The sequence below is a fragment of the Moschus berezovskii genome, chromosome 4 (genome assembly GCF_049115385.1).
Source record: "Moschus berezovskii isolate FMDL1 chromosome 4, NW_MosBer_1.0, whole genome shotgun sequence".
NCBI lineage: Eukaryota > Metazoa > Chordata > Mammalia > Artiodactyla > Moschidae > Moschus > Moschus berezovskii.
In genome coordinates this window covers 76,221,770-76,249,084 of record NC_142463.1, presented here as the reverse complement: position 1 = coordinate 76,249,084, position 27,315 = coordinate 76,221,770, and the positions used below count along the sequence as shown (strand labels likewise).

Genomic DNA, 27,315 nt, shown 5'->3' with positions numbered 1-27,315 from the left:
TGGCACATAAAGGAGCCCTCTGGCTGGGGTCCTCCTCTAAATCCGTGTGTTAGGCACTTATAGGGGCACCCTGAGTGGGGTCCTACTCTGTAGTTCAGCACGTCAGGAGTGTGATGGACCAGCCTGTCTATTGTTCACCTGCCAATGCTGGTGTGTGGGGAGAAAGAGGCTATCCTGATGGCTCCACTCCCTACGCATGACTCAGCAGTATCCCCTTGGTTCCATGGCTGCCCAGCTTTCCTCCACAGGCGTTTCCCACCACGATCTCCTCCCTCACATCCCCTTGATCCAGTCAACATCAGCCTTCACCGTAGGGTTGCTCCACAGTCCCTAAACTCCAGCTGTCAGCCGCTGCATCTTCCAGGGGACTTGCTTCCCTGTGCAGGGTATGTATGGCTGCAGTAAGGACTGTCTGATGCTCATTCCATTTGGCTGCCACAGATCAGCTGTTTCACTCTCAGCCTTAAATGTTTCTCCTCTGACTCAGACAGTTGCCCTGATGTGGGGATCAGACCCCTGCTTCAGTTCCCCCACCTGCTGAGGGCAGGTCCAGTCCTCTAACACTCCTGTTTTTCCCCCTGGTTCCTTCATGCTGCAGAGGTTAGCACGGTTCTCTACATTCTTTTCCTCTGGTCGGGTCCTCCCATAAGATCTTGTTACTGGTGCTCTGCATGTGCTTCTGTCTGAAGGTGTATTTCTGACGCATCCATGGAGAGAGGTACGCCGCATCCTCCTACTCCTCCGCCATCTTGTTCTCCCCTCAAAACTGTTTCATAGTCTCGTATCTGTCTAAAATTTTCATTACAAATAAAAATTTCTCAAAATGGAAAAATGGAATCTGATTTTATGTTATAATCCTGTACCTAGGCGTTTCCATCATGGAAGCAGCTAATCCAAATAATTTCTGCTTTCCAAGTTCCCCTTCCCCTCAGGTATTTCTTCAAAGAGCAAAGTAACTGATCTAGAGTTAGTTAATGCATAAACCCAACCTCTGAATTAATCTAGCTATAAATAGCTGCTGCTGCTGCTAAGTCGCTTCAGTCGTGTCCGACTCTGTGCGACCCCATAGATGGCAGCCTACCAGGCTCCCCCATCCCTGGGATTCTCCAGGCAAGAACACTGGAGTGGGTTGCCATTGCCTTCTCCAATGCACGAAAGTGAAAAGTGAAAGTGAAGTCGCTCAGTCATGTCCGACTCATAGCAACCCCATGGACTGCAGTCTACCAGGCTCCTCCATCCATGGGATTTTCCAGGCAAGAGGACTGGAGTGGGGTGCCATTGCCTTCTCCACTATAAGTAACTACACAATGTTATTTTTTTTCTTTTTACCTTAACATAATCTCAGAATGGATGCTTCAAGAGCTGTTGTAACCCAAGATAGGGAGTAATGTAGATATATCATCATGAAATATAAGTGAAATGAGTGAGTGAAAGCTGTTTGATGATTTTAAATTGCAGGAAACATAGTAAAATTTATTATCTCTTTTTTAGTCCAACATTACACTAGCAATAGTCTTGTTTTTAACAAGTGTTTTTTAAAAAATCATTCTTTTAAGGCAAATTAGGGGAAAATGCAATTGGGGTACATAATTATTATGTAATTTGCTTTCCTCCCAAAGACATAACTGATATGTATGCAAATTTCTCTGTCTATGAATGCATGACCCCGCCGGGTTACTAGAATACTAGTGATAAAGAGTAATAATATAATAAGATAATTGATCATTGTATTATAGGATTGTACTTATTTTAATTTCTATTCTCAAATGAAAAGCATTATGATTGATTATTTCATTAATATCTGAATGGTATATACTTTTCACATTTGATAATAGTTTTCATTACACGTGTACATATGCTATGTGTATGTGTTTAATCAAACCATCATGAATAATTTTTAGGTCAGTTTCCTAATAAGTATTATTTGATTATTCATTCAAGTATCTTGTTCATTTTGATTATAAAGTAAGTGACCTATTTTTACAGTGGGCCTTAACATTTTGAAAATGTATTGATGGTTGTCAGAACTGATGCCTTTTCAGCAGATAAATGTCCCCATATGAACACTTTTTAAGAGTATGTGCCCAACTTATTTGAATAAGGCAGGCATTTTAGATGATGGTGGCTAAACCTAAATGTCTCACTTGAGAATAAGAATTAAGAGAAGCTTAAATATGGCTAAAGAAATTTTTTTCAGGCTTGGGTTCACAGTGCAATCTCTTGAAGAGATTTTTAAAAATTACAGTGTTTGTGTCCTTCTCAGAGTGATTCTGATGTAATTGGTATGAAGTCTCTCTTGCCAAGACATTGGAATTAAAGAAAAAGCAAAAACCTCTCCAAAATTTTAACGTGTAGATTTAAAAATGTCTGCGCTAGACCTATAAAATATCAACCATTCTGGATAAGGAAGCAAAGGAAGTCAATTTGCAGAGACAGAATAATTCTAGATTAAACAGAGAGGAGGAGAAAGGAAGAGATAAATCATATGGCTTTCCAAGTGGAGTGTGGAGTCCCAGCCTTTCCTGGACACCATGCTGCATTCCCTCTGAGTTATGTGAGATACTTCTGTTCCATCATAATAACCTTGTGAACCTAGTTGTTATTTGGAACCAAAGGAGTCCATTTGAATCTGAAAGTTCAAAATCATGGTGGGCAGAAATGTGACCCCTATGGACTGTAGCCTGCCAAGCTCCTCTATCCATGGAGTTCTCCAAGCCAAAATCCTGGGGTGGTTAGCTGTTCGCTTCTCCAGGGGATCTTCCCAACCCAGGGATCAAACCCAGGTCTCCTGCACTGCATGTAGATTCTTTACTGTTTGAGCCACCAGGGAATCCCAAGGATACCAGAGTCAGTGGCCTATCCCTTCTCCAGGGGAATTTCCTGACCCAAGAATCAAACCAGGGTCTCCTGCATTGCAGGTGTATTCTTAATCAGCTGAGCTACCAGTGAAGCCTTATTTTAAACTGGATCCTGGCAAAATTGTGAGGTCAATTTTTATGTCAGTTATTGTGACTGAATTAAAGAATGCCTGTATTTACATTGCCCAGAAAGTTATCTATCAAATCTACTAGAGAGCTCTTTTGAGAGCCTTTGCTAAATTCTATAGTCTTCCAGAGGTAAGAGTTGAATGTTGCTCTTGTTGTTCAGTTGCTAAGCCATATCCAGCTCTTTGTGACCTCATGGACTGCAGCACACCAGGTTTCCCTGTTTCAGTGTCTGCTGGAGTTTGCTCAAACTCATGTCCATCACTCTCGGTGATTCCATCCATCTGTCACCCCCTTCGACTGATGGATGGCATCACCAAGTGATGAACATGAGTTTGAACAAACTCATGAGTTTGAGTCAGTAATGTCATCCAGCCATCTTCTCTTCTGTCATCCCCTTCTCCTCCTGCCTTCAATCTTTCCCAGCATCAGGGTCTTTTCTAATGAGTCAGTTCTTTGCATGAGGTGGCCAAAGTATTGAGGCTTCAGCTTCAGCATCAGTCTTTCCAGTGAATATTCAGGGTTGATTTCCTTTAATATTGACTGATTTAATCTCCTTGCAGTCCACGGGACTGTCAAGAGTCTTCTCTATCACCATAATTTGAAAGCATCAGTTCTTGGGTGTATCAATTCTATGGTCCAACTCTCACATCCATACATTTACTCTACATTAGGATAATAGAATATTGGACATTTTTTAAATATCTGAAATATAGCTAATGATTATTTCATGTAAACTGATCATTATCATCTTATGGAAACTGATGTAAAAAAGAAGGTAAGTAATGGTAGGAAGGTCACTAGTATGATGCATTCAACAAATATTTTAAGCATTTTTCTGCTAAGTCTTATGCTAGGTGCTGAAAGTAAATTAGATGGGACACACTATATGTAAGCAACCAAGAAACAGTATGATTCGGGAACAATTGTGCTGTGGATAGCTGCGGAAATGTCCTGGTGGAGATAAGACTGACTCTTGGAAGATTAGTTGGAATTTTCAGAGCAGGAAAACCAGGCAGAAAAAAAACATTGCAGGAAAAATAAAAATCATATGCATAGTTGCATTAGTGATATTGGTTTTTATGAGAAATTATAAGTGGTTCAATAAACTGAAGTATCAAATTTGAGGGAATAGTAGTAGGTGAGATTAGAAAGGCTGAAACATGTGATTAGAACATGAAAGGGAAAACCCAGATCACAACTGAGATTATATAATAATAAAGAGATTATGCTGTATTCTGTATTCTGCAAGCATTGGAGGTCCTTGGAGGATTTTGTAGATGGAAATGAAATGAGAAAATTTAAGTATAACCTTTATAAATTTGGGATCTCTCATGGTCTATTATATATTGTCATGGAGTTATTTTTTTCTTTATAAATTTATTTTAATTGGAGGCTAATTACATTACAATATTGTAGTGGTTTTACCATACATTGACATGAATCAGCCGTGTGTGTACATGTGTCCCTCCATCCCAAATCCCGCTCCCACCTTCCTCCCCAACCCAACCATCTGGATCATCCCAGTGCACCGGCTCTCAGTGCCCTGTTTCATGGATCGAACTTGGACTAGCCATCTATTTAACATATGGTAATATGCATGTTTCAATCCTGGGTGTTCATTGGAAGGACTGATGCTAAAGCTGAAACTGCAATACTTTGGCCATCTCATGCGACGAGTTGACTCACTGGAAAAGACTCTGATGCTGGGAAAGGTTGGGGGCGGGAGGAGAAGGGGACGACAGAGAATGAGATGGCTGGATGGCATCACCGACTCTGTGGACATGAGTTTGAGTGAACTCCGGGAGTTGGTGATGGACAGGGAGGCCTGGCGTGCTGTGATTCATGGGGTCTCGGAGAGTCGGACACGACTGAGCGACTGAACTGAACTGAACTGAACTGAATGCTATTTTATCAAATTCCCCCCTCGCCTTCTCCAAAAGATTCCAAAAGTCTGTTCTTTATATCTGTGTCTCTTTTGCTGTCCTGCATATAGGGTTGTCATTACCATTTTTCTTAATTCCACATATATGTGTTAATATACTGTATTGGTGTTTTTTTTTTTTTTTATTTCACTCTGTAAAATAGGCTTCAGTTTCATCCACCTCATTAGAACTGATTCAAATGTGTTCTTTTTGATAGCTGAGTAATATTCCCTTGTGTATATGTACCACGGCTTTCTTATCCATTTGTCTGCCATTGGACATCTAGGTTGCTTCCATGTCCTAGCTATTATAAACAGTGCTACAATGAACATTGAGGTACATGTGTCTCTTTCAATTCTGGTTTCCTTGGTGTGTATGCCCAGCAGTGGGATTGCTGCATTGTATTGCAGTTCTATTTCCAGTTTTTTAAGGAATCTCCACATTGTTCACCCCAGTGGCTGTACTAGTTTGCATTCCCACCAACAGTGTAAGAGGGTTCCCTTTTCTCCACATCCTCTCCAGCATTTATTGTTTGCAGTCTTTTTGATGGCAGCCATTCTAACCACCATGAGATGGTACCTCATTGTGGTTTAATTTGCATTTCTCTGATAATGAGTGATGTTGAGCATCTTTTCATGTGTTTGTTAGCCATCTATATGTCTTCTTTGGAGAAATATCTGTTTAGTTCTTTGACCCATTTTTTGATTGGGTCATTTATTTTTCTGGTATTGAGCTGCATGAGCTGCCTGTATGTTTTGGAGTTTTAATTCTTTGTCAATTTATTCATTTGCTATTATTTTCTCCCATTCAAAAGGCTGTCTTTTCACCTTGCTTATAATTTCCTTTGTTGTGCAAAAGCTTTTAAGTTTAATTAGGTCCCATTTGTTTATTTTTTATTTAGGTCATATCTGAATGGTCTAGTGGTTTTCCCTACTTTCTTCAGTCTGAATTTGGCAATAAGGAGTTCATGATTTGAGCCACAGTCAGCTCCTGGTCTTGTTTTTGCTAACTGTATACAGCTTCTCCATCTTTGGCTGCAAAGAATATAATCAATCTGATTTCGGTGTTGACCATCTGGTGATATCCATGTGTAGAGTCTTCTCTTGTGTTGTAGGAAGAGGGTGTTTGCTATGACCAGTGCATTCTCTTGACAAAACTCTACTAGCCTTTGCCCTGCTTCATTTCGTGCTCCAAGGCCAAATTTGCCTGTTACTCCAGTTGTTTCTTGACTTCCTACTTTTGCATTCCAGTCCCCTATAATGAAAAGGACATCTTTTTTGGGTGTTAGTTCTAAAAGGTCTTGTAGGTCTTCATAGAACCATTCAACTTCGGCTTCTTCAGCATTACTGGTTGGGGCATAGGCCTGGATTACTGTAATGGTTTGCCTTGGAAACGAACAGAAACCATTCTGTCGTTTTTAAGATTGCATCCAAGTACTGCATTTCGGACTCTTTTGTTGACCATGATGGCTACTCCATTTCTTCTAAGGGATTCCTGCCCACAGTAGTAGATATAATGGTCATCTGAGTTAAATTCACCCATTCCAGTCCATTTTAGTTCACTGATTCCTAGAATGTCTATGTTCACTCTTGCCATCTCCTGTTTGACCACTTCCAATTTGCCTTGATTCATGGACCCAACATTCCAGGTTCCTATGCAATATTGCTCTTTACAGCACTGGACCTTGCTTCTATCACTGGTCACATCCACAACTGGGTATTGGTTTGTCAACATCCGCTGGATCATGGAGAAAGCAAGAGAGTTCCAGAAAAACATCTATTTCTGCTTCATTGACTATGCCAAAGCCTTTAACTGTGTGGATCACAATAAACTGTGAAAATTCTGAAAGAAACGGGAATACCAGACCACCTGACCTGCCTCTTGAGAAACCTGTATGCAGGTCAGGAAGCAACAGTCAGAACTGTACATGGAACAACAGACTGGTTCCAAATAGGAAAAGGAGTATGTCAAGGCTGTATATTGTCACCTTGCTTATTTAACTGATATGCAGAGTACATCATGAGGAACGCTGGGCTGGAAGAAACACAAGCTGGAATTGATGCTTTCGAACTGTGGTGTTTGAGAAGAGTCCTGAGAGTCCCTTGGACAGTACAGAGATGAAACCAGTCAATCCTAAAGAAATCAAACATGAATATTCATTGGATGGACTGATATTGAAGCTGAAGCTCCAATACTTTGGCCACCTGATGTGAAGAGCTGACACTTGGAAAAGACCCTGATGCTTCGAAAAATTGAAGGCAGGAGGAGAAGGGGATGACAGAGGATGAGATGGTTGAATGACATCACTGACTCAATGGACATGGGTTTGAGCTAACTCAGAGATTATGATGGACAGGGAAGCCTGGTGTGCTGCAGTTTGTGGGGTTGCAAAGAGTTGTAGACAACTTAGTAACGAAACTAACAATAACAAATTTCAAGTAAAGGTTGTATTTTATCTGCTTATATATCAGTAGTATTTTTGTCAATAAAATAAAATATACATTTTATGAAAAGTTATAACTCATTTGAAAAAGTTTTGTGTGTATTGATTTCTTTTTGTTATGTGTTTTATTGTTTGCTTTTCATTTTTGTTTTGAAACTTAAGAAAAATCTTGCAAAGTTTGCCCACATTATTTCCTTTCTAAATATTGAGGTAGCAACATTTTTAAGAATTCCAAAGCAATGCTTTTTGTATTTAAAACTACATAAATTAAGAAATGCAAGTTGAACTACACATATATGTCTACTACCTCTTTGGTCTATTGCCCAAAGCTGTATAACTATAATTTTTGACAAACTAAAATTCACCTGTGAGATTCAAGAGGTTAGTGACTTCAGTATAAAGACACAAAAAGATGAGAGACTGTATCACTTCAGCGAACATGTAACTGTAAGTATGTCTATCATTATCATCAGATGGAAGGTTTCCCAAAGTTTCTAGGTTCCTCAGACATGGAAGGAAATGTTTTTGTAAAATTTCTCTGGTGTTAACCAAACTGTGGTGTTAGGAAATTCTTCCTTCATCTGATCCGAACTTCCTTGATTCAGTTTGAATTATTATTTAGAGCTAAGAAAGGGCTTCTCAGGTGGCTCAGTGGGTAAAGAATCTGCCAGCAATGCAGGAGATGTGGGTTCAGTTCCTGGGTTGGAAAGAGTCCCTGGAGGAGGAAATGGCAAAGCACTCCAGTGTTCTTGCCTGGAGAATCCCACGGACAGAGGAGCCTGGTGGGCTACAGTCCATAGAGTTGCAAAGAGTTGGATACAACTGAAGCGACTGAGCACACAGGCACAGAGCTGAGAAAATCTCATGGAAGCTGTTTATTTCCTACCTATTCCTGCACACACTCAGACAGACACACATGCCTCAAACTAACTTGTCTCAGATTATCTCGCATTTTGCTATATTATACATTATAACTTTTGTTTTTGTTAATAATCCTTTTAATAATATTGCAATCCATGTGAGAACTAGAAAAGTTATCTGCACAATATAGAACTTCACAATATTCAGAAATGTGCCTTGAAACCCAGAACATTCTTGGCAGAAAATGCGTGCCACAGCCGAAGCATAGATGCCATCAGGTACCGCTTTGCAGGCACCAGAGACACATTAGTCTTTCAGTTGACAAGTTTGATGCCTTTTTACATATTAAGTGAACTTTACTTTGCATTATAAATGGTGGAGGTCCAGAAATAATTTTTATGCAAGTCATGGCAATCTTTATCTACACAAGACACACTCCTGTAAAATTAAAGTTCTGCTCAAACAACTTTTGAGTGATTATTCACAAGAGAAAAGAGTTCTTACTTTAGAATTAACTAGACTGGTCCATTCAGTAACTGCTTTGGCTAAGAAAATTCATCTTCTTTATATTTGCCAGTATTATTTGTCTTTCAAAGATAAACAGAGAGAAAGAGAGGAAGGGAGGGAGAGAGCCATTTTATAAAGAACCCAATGAAAGCTTTAATAATCTCTGCAATCAGAGAGACAGCAGTTGGCAATCACCTACTATGTTGCAGTGGACCATGCACTTTGTAAAGGATTTTTTGATTGATTTTTTCCCAATAATTCAAGGTAGCTTTATACTGTACCCATTTAACAAATATAATTTTACAGTTTGAGAGCCAATGGATGATTTCAACATTAACTGTTTGGTACCTGTTTTTGCTGAAGAAAGTCTCCCTGTACACATGAACACATTATCCACTTTCCAAATTAGATGTCTCCCTATGGCTTACGATTTCCTGCATTTTCCAGTATCCCTAGGAGGTAGGAAATCAGGCAGCCACAATTTGTGCTGCTGTACTGAAAACAGTTAAGGAGAAAAAGCAAGGCTGTGTTAGGTGGCTTTCCTAAATTCTCATAAATAGAATGAAGTTACTTGAATTTAGGTCTCCTGACTTGCTGTTTTTTGTTTTTCTTTTTTAACATATCTCTGAGCACTAAAAATACTTCTACAAATTAAGTACAAAAGGGCTAGGTTAATGGGTTCAAGGAGATAAATTTTGAAATTATTCTTTTTGTGTTTGAATCTCAGTATGTTTTAAGTATAGTTTTTTGTTTATTTAATTGAGATGTTTCTGTTAATATTCTCTGTACTGCTTTTGAAATAAGGAGAAGATAATATATGAATTTTATTCTCTGCTAACTGTCTTTATTGGCCAGTCTTAATCATTCCAAACAGACCAGTGTAATCTATATTAATATTAAGGCTGTGCTGAAGTGATTTTTGTAAAAGATTATATGGAGAAATCAGATGTGATTCAAGAATAATTATTGGCTATTTGTCTTTTTTTGCAGTCACAATATGGATCTTCGGTTTCTGCTAAGCCTGAACTCCCCCTGTTTTATACTCCCATTGATCTGGTGGACATTAGTGTGGAAATGGCTGGATTGAAGTTTATAAATCCTTTTGGTCTTGCCAGTGCAACTCCAACTACCAGTTCATCAATGATTCGAAGAGCTTTTGAAGCTGGATGGGCCTTTGCTCTGACCAAAACTTTCTCTCTTGATAAGGTAAGAAATTATTTTTGAAGTTGTGTTTAAATATCTATCATTTATTTTAATTAGGGCATAAATATTATAATGCAAAGGTTCACCAAGATATAACAGTTATTAAACTATTGGGTAAGACCGATTATTGCAAATGAGCTAATGTCATTACATTTCTTCTGTCTCAGAATGGGGAATGAGATAGATTTCTATTTCTCATTTGTTTGTGTGTGTGTTAGTCACTCAGTCATGTCTGACTCTTTGGGACACATGGACTGTAGCCCGCCAGGCTCCTCTGTCCCATGGAATTCTCCAGGCAAGATGCTGGAGTGGGTAGCCATTTCCTTCTCTAAGGGATCTTCCCGACCCAGGGATCAAACCCTAGTCTCCTGCATTGCAGGCAGACTGTTTATCCTGAACCACCAGGGAATCACTGTGTTTTGCCTAGGAAGTATCAAAAATGTAAATATTACAAAATGTCTATTTCATTTAATAATCACAGACTCACTAACTCTTACTTTGGCTTTATTAATTGTTTTGTGATTTCTGGATGTGTGTGAATGAGTACATGTGTCTCAACTCAAAGTTAGACAATGAATTTGATTTGCACATAATCCTGGAAACCAATTCATGTAAAAAGGAATCACTCAGTATAACTTAATTGGTGCCTGGAATAAGATTTTTCTTGAATATTTAGATACAGAAATGTTTCCCCAAATGCCTTGACCTGAGTTTAATTTGACATTATGACTGTGTACTCACATTACAAGTGAACATACTTAGTAGAAAATTAACTCCATATTAAAGTTAAGATTGAGTCTTTAAAATACAGAAAGTATATAAGTGAACATTTTAAAAGTAGGATAATTTATGCAATAGAGGGTTGCATCTTCACATGGCTTTGAATTAGAAAAGATCAGTAAAATTGAACATTTTTAGACCTTTTATTGATAAAATTTTAGAGGATATACCTATTGGTATATTTAATACTCACTGGTAGTTAGCAATAATTAATGTATAAGAATGTGTGCATCTAGTGACTGAGGAAAGACTATTATTATTTAAATCAGGCTTATCCTTAGGCAAAGAAAATAATAGAGAACAAAAATGCCCCATTAAGCACATTCTCTTCTTTCTCCTCTTACTAGGATCAATAGCTGGCATTATAATGGCTAAAATATCTTGGCTGTCTCATTCTGACAGCTTCACAAGATGCTATGTATAAATGTGATCACAATTATCTAGAAATCCTCAAAAGTTAGAAACCTAGTGCATGAAAAAAAAATTACCTAAATATTTTTATATTTAAATAGCTAAAGTAATTTTTTAAAATAAATTGGCTGAATTCTCAGAAATTCTTTGGTTCCATAAAGTGTAAAAATAAGCAACATATTGAATTTAGCTCCAGAATATCCTTAATCAGTTGTTTACAGTTTTGTAGAATATTGACATTATATTTGTTTGTATTTCAATTCTTCCTTTAAGAATTACTCAGAAGCTCTAATCTGTTGTTTAATCCATTGAGAAAAATGAATCTCTGATACCATTTAATGACTAGTTATGCTATTGAAAAAATTTTATATGTAAACAAAAATGGGTGGCTAATCAGGAATAAGTGAAGAATTGTAGGAAAAAGAATGTTTGCTTCGAATTTGCTGGTTTCTTTGCTTACGAAAATTGAATTCTGATTAATCAGAGACATTTGTCTTTACTCTGTTGGTGACATGCATTTGATTTGTGAAGCTGTCTCTTTCAGTAACCTAAGAGCAGTTGCCTTCCTTAGGATCACCAGCAGAAATGAATGTGGGAGCTAACTTCCTTCTAGACCTCCAATTTGAATTTAATCTATCAATTCAGAAGTCTGTGGTGATGTTTCAAAAGGAGAGTTATGGACAAATGCAAATTAAATTTGGCTCATAAAACATAATGATAGGGAGTTTTAAAAGCTTTATTTTACTTACTTTGATGATGAGTGCAACAAAATATTTGTGCAAAAACTATTTTAAATGCATTCATGTAGATTGTAGTGACATAAATTAGGATGCCACCTTGGGCTTATGTAAGTCTATTTTAAAAAATGATTACTTCCCATACATGATTTTGCAACATAGTCAGTTTGTATCACGAAGATCTGCTTTTTGTTTTGTTTTCTTATATTGTCTCGATTTAACGATGAAATGTTTCAGATATATTATTGTCCTATGATTTTTGTGCTTTCTTATTGGTGAAATGTTGTAGTATACAACTTGCGTTTTTCACAGCCTCTTACTAAAGACTTCTATTCAAGTTGTGTATGTACTACACATTTGTGTGACATTATAGCGTACCAATTTAGATTATCCTCATATTAATTTAGTATGCAATTTCAAGAGTCTACTTAAAATGTATTAAAATTCAGAGTCCTGACATTTGAAATTTGGATGCTCTTAATATGACAAAGGTTATTCTATGGAGTTTTGTTATCATATGAAATATTAATATTTCACAATGCAGTTTTGATGAAGTACAATTTGCCAAGCTTTCATATGATAAAGAAATTAAATGCTTACCAAGGGAGTTCAGTAAAAATGAGAGCCCTGTCTGAACATCTGCTGGAAATTTTATTATCCTCTCCTACTGACAGTGTGGGTCCCTCTTTGTTTTTCTAGATTGACAGCTGAATATTACACTGATTTCTGCAGCAAACATGTTTAGGTGAACTTTGTTTCCCTTTTTTTTTTTTAAATTTTTGGAGAGTTTGGAGCATGCTTTGATTTTCATCCTATATATGTATATCTGTATATCTGTCTATATATATACTCTTGACATTTGTAGATGCCAGATTAAGGTCTAATATGCTGTAGCAACGACAGACCATTGACTTACAGTGAAATGCCAGTTGATATCTCAGTAAACAGAAATATTATTATTCTTTACTGTGAAGTCTGTATAGTAGCTGTATGTGCTTTCTTTAGAGAGGCAAACGATCAGTCTTTTAATGTTAAATATAACAAAGACCTGTGTTTGCTTTTGTGTTAAATAACATAAAAATTGGCTTTTATTAACTATATTCTTCCTTTCCAAGTCAGACTTGCTTAGAGTTTCCCAAAATACCTAGTTAGCTTTTCTTGAAGTCCTGTTTATAAAGACAATATTGGAAATATCACTATAAAATGATATTTAAAATATAATTATAAACTTTTAATATAAATATATACTGAGTTCAAGTTTAAAAAGGTAGGAAAGAAATCTATCAATCAAGCTTAATTGAAGCTAAACTCTCACGACAAACTGATGTAATGCTCTGTTTAACTGGGAATATTAGATATTGTTAATATTTCATATAAAATAACCTCCTTACCTGTGTTTGCATTATACTGATGGAAAATAGATAACATGCTTTGGTTTTGTTAATTTTATTTTATTTCTCTTAAGTTCAGTTCAGTTCAGTTCAGTCGCTCAGTCGTGTCCGACTCTCCACGACCCCATGAATCACAGCACGCCAGGCCTCCCTGTCCATCACCAACTCCCGGAGTACACTCAAACTCATGTCCACAGAGTTGGTGATGCCATCCAGCCATCTCATTCTCCGTCGTCCGCTTCTCTTCCCGCCCCCAACCTTTCCTAGCATCAGAGTCTTTTCCAGTGAGTCAACTTGTCGCATGAGGTGGCCAAAGTATTGCAGTTTCAGCTTTAGCATCAGTCCCTCCAATGAACATCCAGGATTGAAAAGTTACAACATATTATATACTTCAAATATATAATATCTAATCTCAGGGTGTATATCTTCATCACTACACAGATAAACTCAGAAGGGTTTACCACTATCCTCAATCAAATTCAAACCTAAGCAGAAGTTCTGTTCATTTATAAGCTATATATATATACACATACACACACATACCTATATATGTGTATGTGTGTGTGTGTGTGTGTGTGTGTATATATAATAGTATACTTGTGATTGATTAATATTTTGAATGCATATATTTTATTTTTTAAGTATCAAATAATTAGGTAAATAGATATACAAATAATGAGTTTCTCTCAACATAAAATACTGAAAACTAAAATCTGAGAAATATTTAAGGTTTTTCATTATTTCTTTGGCATCAAAGTATTGATTGTAACTGTTGCCATAAAATAGTCTTATACCACACAGCACAATGCTTAGTGTATAGGAAGAGTTTGATAAATATTTCATAAATATTCTTTGGATAAATGAATTACTAAATGAATACATAGATTTCTTGGCAACAGCATATTGAGCTTTTTTTTTTTTTTAGCCATATGAACAGATAGTTAACACACAAAAAAATTGATTGTTCTGAGTATTGATCTCAATCAAGGGAGAAAAGGCCAATTTAAAATTTTCATATCCTAAGTTGCTTTTATAGTATATGTTTATATGTCTAAAAATGCAAATGTCAGTGGAATTTCTAAGTGTGTAGACTGCATATTAAGTTTTAGGTTGTTGACTAAGCCTTTAATAATAACGAGAATTTTTGAGAAAACAGTGTAAGTATCGCACAGTATCAGCAAGGGAAATAAAAATTACCTGGCTGAATTATCTAAGCTCATGTGTCAAGAGCCCTGACAGAAAAAAATGTAGCCTGTTCTTGAATACTTTTAGTGACAGAACATGCTAGATCTTTAAAGCAATGCAGCCAGCTATAGCTATAGAAAGATCTAGTTTAGAAATATACTCCATTTATTGTCCCCAAATCAGCCTTCTCACAAGTTGCATCCATGTTTTATAGTTCTGCCCTCGGAGACATCATGACATAAATTAGTCTAACTTATTAACATAAATGAATTGTTGATTTTAATAATTTTTTTTTCTTCTTCCAAGTAAATAGATACCCTAAAGAAAGGCTAACAGGTATGGAAATGTAGTGCCATCTAGGGAAAAGAAATTTGACATGGGCAACTCCAGTCTCTGTTCAAGGTTGCTTCTGTATCACTATCTTGAACTTATTGTTTGAAATTGGAGGTCATTGCTATGATTATTATTTTTATACATATTACTAACTACCATTTAATGAGTACTTAGAAGGTATGGACATGGACATTGCCAAATACCGTTCATAAGTTATTCATTGAATCTTCATAATGTCCCTATAAGATAGATAGTAAATTTTTTTAGATGAAATACAGCTAGACCCTTGAACACCATGGTGGTAGGAGCACTGACCCCCTACAAAGTTGAAAATCTGCTTATAACTTTATAGTTCAACCCTCTCTATTTGTGGTTCCACATCTGCAGATTGGACCAACCATGGGCCCATATAATACTGTAGTACTATATTATTGAAAAAAAAATCTGCAAAGAAGTGGACTGTGTAGTTCAAATTTGCATTGTTCAAAGATCAACTATAATAGTCTGAGAAAGTTAAATAAGGTGCCAAGGCCTTGGAACAATTGCTTTTTCACTCAGCTATTCACACTGGTAGTTTGGTTGAAGGAGCTTCCCAGGTGGCCCAGTGGTAAAGAATCTGCCTGCCCATGCAGGGGATGCAGGAGACACAGATTTGATCCCTGGGTTGGGAATATTCCCTGGAGTAGGAAATGGCAACCCATTCCCGTATTCTTGCCTGGGAAATTCCATGGACAGAGGAGCGTGGTGAGCTACAGTCCATGGGGTTGCCAAGGGTCAGACATGACTGAGCACACACACATACATGCACAATTTGGCTGAGCTCATATGGGAAGTTCTTCTGCATCACATGATGTCTGCTGGGCTCATTCATGCCTTTGCAGTCAATTGGAGGGATGCCTGGGGACTGGCATGATGCCTCCACTCATGTGTCTAGTTGAAGCTATAATTGCTGAGATGGCTGGACCCCATCCATCTCTTCATAATATCTCTTTCCTCTTGGTGTTCTAAGAAGGCAAGAGTGGAAGCTTCAAGGTCCATTGAGAAAGAGACCCAAAAGTCACACACTGTCACTTCCACTATACACTGTGGAACAAAACAAGTTACAAGATGCAATATACGTGCTGTAGGTAGTGTGTTTATAAAGACAGTTGCAATAATCCTTCCATGCTGCATGTATACCTCTTTGTGATTTGACTTTTCTGTTCTTCCCACCATTGAGCAGATGGTATTTACCGATTTCTTGAATGCATGCATGCTAAGTCGCTTCAGCTGTGTCCAACTCTTTACAACACTATGGACTGTAGCCCGCCAGGATCCTATGTCCATGGGATTCTCCAGGCAAGAATACTGGAATGGGTTGCCATTCCCTTCTCCAGGGGATTTTCCTAACCCAGGGATTGAATCCAGGTCTCCTGCATTGCAGGCAGATTCTTTACCACCAGCACCACCTGGGAAGCCCATTCTCCTCCCAAGTAGTGGTTCCCTAATCCATTGTTCCTATCCATTATTGGCTCTACCTTCTGGGCTGTTGATTCTGTCCTCCGAGTTTTGTTTTGTTTTCGTTTTGAAAGGACCAATCATGGCCCACTTTGGCAGTTGAGTAGCCTTTTCAGAATGTTTCTGCCCATAGAAAGTTAGGAATTCTTATTCTTTCCTTTATTTTGAATTATCCATTTTAATCCTAGATCATAGTGATGTCACCAAAAACTCTTAAAAACCTTTCAAATCATGCCCCAGAGCCACATCCATAATTCTTTGAAACAGACTTCTCTCCATTTTGAATATGTCTTGCTGCTATGACAGCTTCCTAGAGATTCTTAGAATCGATATTGTCTACTTGAAAGAATCCACTAGGACTCCTGCAAAATCTTTGTAAGGTTCTAACAAAGTATCATATAGCAAAGCTCTTGATGCGATCTTTACCCTCAGGTCATTTCTTAGTTTGAAAATCTTCTTCCGGGAGAGATAAAGTATAAATAATAGCTTTATTTTCCAACCTAGCAAGTGCTAGTCTCATTTGCTTTACTCTAGCAATGAAATATATCCTTTTTGTCTCTTTTTCTCTATTACAGTACCTTATTATACTTGGGAAGAAATACTCAACCAACACTTAAAGCATTCTGTCTAGAGATATCTTTAGTCAGATCCACAAATGCATTATGTACGTTTTCTGTCTTTCGAATTATCACCAGTGACATTCTTGGCAATTGTTCTGTCACTACACAATACAGTCCACTCTTTTCCCAGTCGCCAGTAACAGTTTTCACACTGCATTTCCAGCTTCCACTAGCATTCTTCCAGACTTTAGTAGCAGACTATTCTTGAGTTTTCAAGAGAGGCTTCTGCCTGCCTCTCAATCTGAAATCCATTGCCACATGTTTTAGACTAGCAAGCATTTCTGTCTCACTTATTTATTGCTATATATCAAACTGCCCCATAAAACAACAAATAATCTGCTCTTGATCCTATAGTTTGGTAATCTGGTCAAGGCTCAGTTGGGTAAGCTTCTTTTTGCCCCATGTGATATGTTACTTGTTCTCACCAGTGCATCTATTGTTTGACAGCCTACTTGGTGGCTGACTGGTCCCTGATGGCTTCATTCATGTTCTTGGGTCCTCAAACAGGACCTAGAAGCATAGGTGTTGTTTCTCTCAGTCAGCAGTTTAAATGTGCCATGCCTTGTTTTGAACCACCGTCTATTTGATACAAATCCAGACTCTTTTCTCTATATATCCTCTCTGGATAAATTCATGTCTAAAAATGAAGGCAATTTGTCTCCATCAGCATTTGGAGTTCATTTGAACAGGTGCGCCGAGGGTCTCCCACCCCTTGCTTCAAGCAGAGTGGCACTTAGGAGTTTATGTCTATTTTGGTTCTTGAGAGACGGGGCTGGCAGGAAAGATGGATTGATTAAAAACCTCTGGGAATCCATTTTCGTGAAAAGCCAGTCTTCCTACACCATCCTTCTCCAACAGTACTGTCCTTCCTTCCTGCGCTCTAACATGGTCAGCTCCTCCACTTCTGAGGGCTGTTTCACTTGTGTTTGCTCTGCCTTCACATCTTTATACAACTACTCTACGTTTTCACGTGACAAATTTCCTCAGGGAATTCTTTGCTGACCCCTCAAATCTCATTCTGTCTGTCCCACATTTCCTTGCTTGTTCTTTATTCACTGTGCTTGTCACCATATGAAATTACTGTGTTCTTAATCATTTATTTATGTGTCTACTTTCTGTTTTAGCCATTTGAAGTAAGCTTCATAAGAAGAGAGATGTTATCTTTCCTGCTCGCTACTGTATGCCCAGTGCCAAGAACCATGTCTGGCAGATAAGAAGGACGCAATACATACTTGTTAGATGAATGAATAATTATAGGATTCTAATTTAAACCACAATTCCACATGACAGCTCTTCAGTTACTTGGAGACAGCTCTCATGTCCTATCCACAAGTCTTTTCTTTTTTCTTTCTAAATAGTCCTGTTTTCCTTTCCATAATAAGGTTTGCACACTTTTTACCATGTCGGTTGTCTGTTCTCCCATGTGGATTTCCAGAAACTTGTTTCAATCCACATTATCTTAATTGAGAGCAAGTTGCCTGCATTTGCACAAATTGCTAGCACCTATCAACCAGACAAAAATTAGGACTAACACTGTCAGGACTATAAATACTGAAAATAATCTTTAACATTGTTAAGGGAAATTTCACAAATAAGTTACACAATAATATTTTAGTGCCTAGCTAATTCTCTTTGGATTACAATACAGAAAATCACAATTTACTCTTATAACTCCTTTTGAAAAGTCTTCTGAGCGATGAAAATCTGTGTTTGTAAAAGATTATATCAAAACCAATATTTTTTTTATTATTGCATTTCTAAATTACCTTATCATGAAAATCTGTGAAACAGTAAATGAACAACGGTTTACTGCATTATTTTCACTGCTATAGTTCTGGCTTTAAATTTAGTACATAAGGAATTTGTTTTTACTGTATGGTATTGCTTTACTAATATATATCTATACATTAAGTAAGGACTTAAAATTATTTAAACACTTTCAATATAAATTTTTCATCTGGGAAACTTGTAGCATGCTAAAACCATCAATGATTTCTGTGTAGTAACAGTTTGATTTTCACATGGTTACTCAACCCAGAGATAGAACCCAGGTCACCCTCATTTCAGGCAGATTCTTTACCAGCTGAGCCACAAGGGAAGCCCAAGAACACTGGAGTGGGTAGCCTATCCCTTCTCCAGTGGATCTTCCTGACCCAGGAATCGGACTAGGGTCTCCTGCATTGCAGGTGGTTTCTTTACCAACTGAGCTATGAGAGAATTGAAACGAAGTCACTCAGTCTTGTCTGACTCTTTGTGACCCCATTGGAGAAGGAAATGGCAACCTACACCAGTACCCTTGCCTGGGAAATCCCATGGACAGAGCTATGAGGGAAGCCCTTTGTTACTTAGATGAATTATATTCATAAATTTGACTGAATTTACAATTTGTAAAATTGATGCATCCTCGGGTTATAAAGAATGCATTTTCTGAAAGGCTGAAGTCCACATATAGTAGTCCTATGAGAGATTTGCATCCAAGTGTTCACTTCAAGACAATTTGGCAAGTTCTCCTCTGATATAACCTTGATTTCTCCAACAAAAGAATATTTCATGCTCATTATTTTTTACACTTCCAATGATGAAGTTAAATCTTGCACGTTGGACCAAAGTTCTAAGTGAATAATTTTCAAGCGTGTCATGTATGCCGGGCTTAGTTTATTCAAGAGAATATATAGATTGTGATGTTTCTAAATAGATTAACACACATACTTCTAATATTAAGCATAAATCTTTCACTTGTAACCTAAGTAGTGTTTTTAACCTGGTGCATTATTAAATTTATTTAAGGTGTTCTCAATTTTTTGTTTTTACTTTCTATTTCACCATTTGGGCTAGCTGACTATGAAGGAGACAAATCAATTTTCCAATATAATTACTTCTTTTTTCCACCTTTTTTCCATTTCAGACTGTGATTTTACACTTGTTAATTAGTTAATCATTTTGGTAGAATGGTTAAAGTGAGACTCAAATAGGTTTTTTAATAATATAAATTGACGTGTACAATTTTGATCTGAGTTAGCTGGAGAAGGAAATGGCAACCCACTCCAATGTTCTTGCCTGGAGAATCCCAGGGACGGGGGAGCCTGGTGGGCTTCTGTCTAAGGGGTCACACAGAGTCGGACACGACTGAAGTGACTCAGCAGCAGCAGCAGCTGGTAGCAGAACCTAACATAGTGGAAAATACCTCTTATTCAGTTCCTTTTTTTTTTTTAAGCAAATGACATCAAGGTTAATGGAAAATTCTCATAATTATGGCTAATGGAAATTTTCTCAAAGTATAATCCTGCTGTTGGGAAACTGATTTCACATTTATCCTGTCTCAATCTCAATTGCAGATTTTAAATTTAACTAGCTGAAAAATATTCATATTCTAGGTGTATTTGAATGATACAGTCTTGGTTAAAGTTAAGATAACTTGAATTCCATAATATCCTCCTTGGATCTGTATTTTCTTTCTTGATTTTTAGCAAGAGGCTTGTCATACTACATAAGGATACTCTTTATCCTTCATTTAAGTGTGTTAGTTGTTCAGTCATGTCCAGCTCTTTGCAAAGCTATGGACTGTAGCCAGCCAGGCTCCTCCATCCATGTAATTTTCTAGTCAAGAATCCTTCATTTAAAACAAAACTTTAAATATAGAAGCCAAGTGGTTACCTCACTTTCAAGTTTTTATTAAAAACATGCCTGCATTGGCTATTTTGTTATTTTATAAGAATTTGTTCAGTTCTAAATTGTAGTTGTATTTATGCTTCTTTTTCTTAGATGACTTGTAATGGGCTGTATATTCAGTATTCACTGCTTCATATTCACCACTATTTCTGAAATAAGGTGTCACTACATGCTTAAGGAAGTAGCTGCTTTTTTAGAGAAACATTCAGCCACACTTTCTCTTTATATATCAGTTACCTTTACTTACCCGACTTCCCCATCTGCTTCTTACATTTCAGCTAAGTCCACTGGCCTTTTTATCCTGCTCTGCTTATTCATTTGCACATTTTCGCACAATATCCCATATGTTTGGAACAATTTATCATTAGTTTCTGCCAAATTCACCCTCTATTAAAGTTAAAATTTATCTAAAAGTATCAGAAGTATCACTTTTAGGTATATGGACTAGACTAGTATTCTGAGAGCTGCTGTTAATTGTCTTTATATACACTTTTTTTTTTTTAATCTTATTCACTCAGCATACATTTGTTAGGCACTGGCCATTCATACAGTGTGCCTCTCTGAGTATATGTGTGTGTGTAAATGGTTTTGCTCTAGAAAACTTAAACTCGTTCAGAATATGCACCAAAGATGCAGGACTAAATGTTGACACAAGACAGCAGAGATTCTTAGACTAAAAATATGACTTCAAAATAAGTATTTTACTTTTTTAAAGAGAAAAATGATTTCACATTTGAGCTATATCTTTATTCTAGGCAGAAGGAATAGCACATGGACATGCATGGTCTTGAGTGTGCCAAGCATATTTAAGTTTCAGCGGCTGAATCTTAAGTGAGATTCAGCATGTTTTGCAAGGTGGTATAAGTAGCTGTGGTGACTATGGGAAAGGCCTGTTGTGCTGTGAATTTAAATGTGATTGTATAGACAACAGGGACCTGAAGGGGTTTTAAGCAGAGGAATTGTGTAATTCAGTTTGGAAGTCACTATTAATCATGATGTAACTTCCATTCACCATTTCAGTGATCATTTCCACTTCCCCTCCCAAACAGACAAAGTCTCTCTTTTCTAATTAATCCATTCTAGTCATGGGATTTATGTTTCCATTATCTACAGTTTAATTTTACCATTCCTCCTTGCAAAGACTTCTTCTCCTATTCTAATATTTAAAGGCCAGTGATGGTGGAAGTCCTCTGTCGCTGTGTCGACCAATGGTTATCTTCTCCACATTCTTTAAACATTTATAAAATTTTACTTAATTGATAAAATTGATTTATTAAATAAGATAGAATGGATTCTTTTCCTTTTTCCCTTTCTTAAACGTAAGCCTATGGAAGGAAGCTCCAAATGAAGGAGTTGGAAAGTAGCTACTTATTGACTATTTCCCTAGTCTAATATGTTTTAGAATTTAACAAAGCATTAAGCATTATTGTGAAGAATAAATTTTTAAATGTCACAACTTCACGATGGGCTTCCCTTGTGGCTCAGCTGGTAAAGAATCTGCCTGCAATGTGGGAGACGTGGGTCTGATCCCAGGGTTGGGAAGGTCCTCTGGAGAAAGGAAAGGCTACCCACTCCAGTATTATGGCCTGGAGAATTCCATGGACTGTATAGTTCATGGAGTCGCAAAGAGTTGGACACAGCTGAGCAACTCTCACTTTCACTTTTCACTTTCATTTCATGATGAATAATTTCATTTTCTTGGATAAATAGAATTTTTACATCTATGCTATTCTTCTTTAGGACTCATACTTTTTTAGGCTCACATGGGTTCTACAAAAATTCCTCCAGTCATTAGGGAATACTCTCCCCCATGGTTCTTTTGGGGCATCCCTGATGGCTCAGATGGTAAAGAATTTGCTGCAGTGTGGGAGACCAGGGTTCGATCCCTGGGTTAGGAAGATCCCCTGGAGGAGAGCATGGCAACACACTCCAGTAATCTTGCCTGGAGAATCCTCATGGACAGAGGAGCTTGGCAGGTCCCAGTCCATGGGTCACAGAGAGTCCGACATGACTGTGTGACTAAGCACAGCATAGCAATGGTTCTTTGAGTCTTTGGTTATTGCTTACTCCCTGCACAACTCTTGAGAGCCTATGGGGTTCATTAACTTTTCTCTGCTGAGACCTCTTTGCCTTTCTAGGTGTCCCTATTGAATAGAGCTTAAGTGGCCTCACACTGCCTTATTTTATAGGGTTTCTAAACTTGTCCATATTGCCTTTGCCCTGACAAGTCCTAGGAGTACAGACTGGTCAAGGTACAGTTATATCTCCTATAGTTCATCTTTCTGTAGCAGGCAACTCAGGCCTTACCTTTCAGACATTCAAACAGACTTGGACACCATGCATTGTGCTTTCACCATTCAAAAGGGAAATAAAATTGCAGGAAACACATATCAAATGTTATGAGGGTCTCTTTTTAACTACTCTCTTGGAGTTTGGTATGGCAGTGAGACTCAAAACACACCATTAACGTCCTCCAAAGAAATAATTTTATAATTTCCAGAATGCTTTTGTATTCTGTTGAAGGTGAAGGGTATAAGGATCCCTTAAGCAGATTTTTGTCGCCTACTTGGAAATTTACTCAACGGGAATTTATTTTTGTAATTTATTTCAATTCCCCTTAAGATCTCAACCAAAATTTGTATTTCAACACAGTCACATTACTAAAGTCTGTGCCAAATTTAAATTATATGAAAATTTTGTGACATTTTATGATATTAATTATGTGAAAGTAAATTACAAAAATTTCTTAAATTCTACAAAATTTCTTTCATATTGAGAAAATTTTCTAGATGCTGTGGTTGTCACTTAATTGATTATTTCTGTTTAACATGGCATCAGAATTGTTTTAGTCCAGATCTTCCACAAAAGAGTTGCTGAGATGGGATTAAACGTGTTAGAAAGTTATTAGGTGAAATACCTCTAAGAGAAAAATATGAATGAAGGTAGAGAAGACTGGGAGAACTGTAAGACAGCAATGTAAGTCTGCGCTCAAGTGAAGGAGAGAAAGGAAGGCTGAGTGGAAGCATTCTAGAGTACCTTGCAGTTAGTTTTCAGCAAAACCTTTGTTTTCCCTTTTTTATGGTTTTCTAGTGAAGCTCAGTTTGAATTAAAAAAAATAGTAGATGTAAAAAATGATTTGTTACATGTGAAACACCATGTCAATACGAGTTGCAATTATTATTACCATCTGCAAGCCAAACTAAAACATTAATAGTTATGTAATAATTTATTGAAGCATAGAAAATCACTGTGATTTTGCCCATCTCCTTGAAGGAGTTATCTCCACTAGTATTACCCACATCTGAGCCACCATCATTTCTCACAGAAATACTACTCCAGTTTCCTAAAGAGCCTGTATGCTTCTGCTCCTGCCTTTCCTGCATGCCAGCATGCATACCATAGGCTAAATGGTCTCCTCCGTACTGTAGTCTAACTGGTTTCTTACAACCTATGTCACACCATGCCACTCCTTTGCTTAAAACATTCTAATGGCTTTCATAGCTCTTAACTAAGATCCAAAATTCTTGTACAGATCACTTTATCACATAGGTTCTGCCTGTCTTTCAGACCTCATCTCATTCTACTTTCGCCAGTTAAGCTATAGCCACAACAGCCTTCGGAGAAGGCAATGGCAAGCCACTCCAGTACTCTTGCCTAGAAAATACCATGGATGGAGGAGCCTGGTAGGCTGCAGTCCGTGGGGTCGCTAAGGGTCGGATGCGACTGAGCGACTTCACTTCCACTTTTCACTTTCACACATTGGAGAAGGAAATGGCAACCCACTCCAGTGTTCTTGCCTGGAGAATCCCAGGGAAGGGGGAGCCTGGTGGGCTTCTGTCTATGGGGTCACACAGAGTCGGACACGACTGAAGTGATTTAGCAGCAGCAGCAGCAGCACAACAGCCTTTACTAGATTTCTGCAGTGAGCCAACTTCATTCTCACCTATGGCTTTTCACTAATTGTTCTTCTTGCGTAGAACTTTTGGGCCCTTACATTCAAAAAAAAAAAAAAAAAGAAAGAGAAAACCATTGCTAATGGGAAAATGTAAATAATATAGAAAAAAATGTCATAATAAGTACATTAGGTTTATCGTAGTTTATCAAATAACAGAAGATATAGATGACAACTTACCAACTAAATTATGAAGGAATGGTCACATATTATTCCTTTCTGCTCCTTTCCAATGGCAAAAGATTTTGTGACTTTTAAATCATCCCCAAAACTTCATCTTTAATATTTCTGAAAAGAAAAAAGGTAAAGAATTGTTGTTTCTTGTGGATGTTGGAATCCCACTAGAAAAGGGAAAGTCTTTTAGAAGGGTCAGAAATTGCCCTGCAAACAGCAGTGGATGTTATGTGACATACACATGGGCTCAGAGAAAAACATTTTTAAGAATGCTTTTTCATGTAAAAATTAATGTGTTAATGTAAATGTTAAAACACCAAGATATGATTCCTTCCTGATTTCTGAGCCTGTTCATAATTCACTGAGAACTAGAAAATGCTTCCCAACTCTCGAATGCTTTCTGTTAGTATGTGTGGGGTTTGTGTCTGTAACTGTTATTAACATTAATGGGATTTAATCGAGTAGTTCTCTTACACACAGAGCAGAAAATTCACTCAAATTATTACAGGCATAGTCAGTCATGGAGCATAATTCATAGTACATGTAATTTACAGTGTTTTACATTAAAACATGAAATAAGATGTAAGAAGTTGGCTCTAAAACCATTTTTGGAGTGGGTACTTAAATATCTTTAATATTGAACTTCCAGTATTAAATAAAAGACAAGTTTACAAGCAACTCAGTAATTGGACAGACTATGCATTGATTTTTTCCTTTGTTATATAATATTACCCACTTCTCCATCCAGAACCATGCCGTAGTGGGTTGAAGAGTGCTAGAAACATGGTTGCTGTTGTGTATTGGAATGTGGAGAGACGGAAAGGCTGTCACAGCAGTCAATAAGATCTGAGAGGTGTTGACTAATTGCCTGCTAATTACACAGTAAATTGTCTAATTAAGCTGATGGTTAATTAGGGTACGCTTGCACAGCAGTCTTGTGGAATTTGTGTCTGATGTCTGGGAAGCAGCTTGTGTAATTGGCAAACTGGTAAGGACTGGCAGAGAACATGACTGGAAAACTCACTGCCAGTGGATGACAGAATAAGGATTTTGTGGAAACAAAAGGGCTTTCATTTTTATACGAAAGTTTTGTTTCAGCACTGAAGCTATTCTACAGTGAGCAATTGCAAAATATATTTGAAACCTAAATTATGTGAGTAAAGGAAGGCTTAAAATGTGCTTCAACATGTAAATATGCTGCTTGCCTAGAAGTTATCAGCTCTGATACACTCTATCACATTATATTAATGTACACATTGTGTTTTTACAGTTCCTCCTTTTAACATATGTTATTTGGTAACATGTGCCAAAAAAATCTCACATATCTAAGGGAAAAAATGCCTCTTTATGATAACATAAAAAATAGCAAATATGACTGATGGGCAGTTTGGAATCGAATCTTGGGTGAATTATTTAATATTTCATTTATGCATCACCAAGACCCATAAAATAGTAGACATACTACAGATCCAAGTTTGAATAATGCTTTAAAGAAATAAAAAATATTATTTGTAATGGGAGATTTCAGTTTTATTATTTATGCAATTTTACCATGCAAATGGATTTTGCTTAAATTTAGTAAAATGTAAGAACAGAGTAGTCTAATATCAAATTATATGTATTTCTTTTCTAAATTAATGTGAGTAGTGCTGGAGGAGTTACAAAAAATTTTAATACTTTAAAAATAAAAGATCTAGAAATGTGTTTTGTGGCTATTGTTGTTCTTTATATCTGAGGAAATATAACTTTTCATTTCAGAAAATTATCTATGGTTGAAATATAAAAATGAAAATTCTCCGTGTAAGTAAATTAATGATCTGAAAAATATAGGCCCTTTATAAATGAAGTGAGGTATACATATTCATCTCCCCTTTAAAAGAGACCTGAAGCAAATGATTGCTTCTGCCATTTGCCTGTGGATTCCAGCATCTTTGAGGATTTTGGAATAAGATTTTGAATAAAACATTAGGTTGCATTTGAAGCAAAAGGTCATAGATGCACAATAAATCTTGTATTTATACTTTTATGTTAATAAAGATAAAATTTTAAGTGTTTCAAAAAGAGATTTTTGAAAGATAAGAAGCCCTTGATTAAATTATAGTGTCAACATTTCTTTTCCTGATTTATTAGCAAATAAACCACATGTATGCATCTGATTCTGGTGGCTCAGACAGTAAAGTGTCTGCCTACAATGCTGGAGACCTGGGTTCGATCCCTGGATCAGAAAGATCCTCTGGAGAAGGAAATGGCAACCCACTCCAGTACTCTTGCCTGGAAAATCCAATGGACAGAGGAGCATGGTAGGCTACAGTCCATGGGGTCACAGAGTCAGACACAACTGAGAGACTTCACTTTCACTTTCATGCATCTGATTAAATGAATGTTTATTTTTTTATTCTCACTGTTTTCCATGGAGGATTTGAAGTTGTGCTTATGCTAAGAAAGAAATATACCTTATATACTCTGAAAAATATCTTTGAACTAAAATTAACTTTGGAGTTACCTCCATCACAAATGCATTAGGAAATATCACTATAAACAAAGCTAGTGGAGGTGATGGAATTCCAGTTGAGCTATTTCAAATCCTAAAACATGATGCTGTGAAAGTGCTGCACGCAATATGCTAACAAATTTGGAAAACTT

General features: G+C 37.1%; 1 protein-coding gene across 1 annotated transcript in view; it reads left to right on the top strand.

Annotated features, from left to right (window-relative positions):
- DPYD (dihydropyrimidine dehydrogenase) overlaps positions 1-27,315 on the top strand; it is a 955,731-nt gene that overhangs the window by 463,988 nt on the left and 464,428 nt on the right. Inside the window, exon 13 of the mRNA XM_055402118.2 lies at positions 9,711-9,926. Coding sequence (XP_055258093.2) covers positions 9,711-9,926 — 216 coding nt within the window. The remainder of the gene's footprint in view (positions 1-9,710; positions 9,927-27,315) is intronic.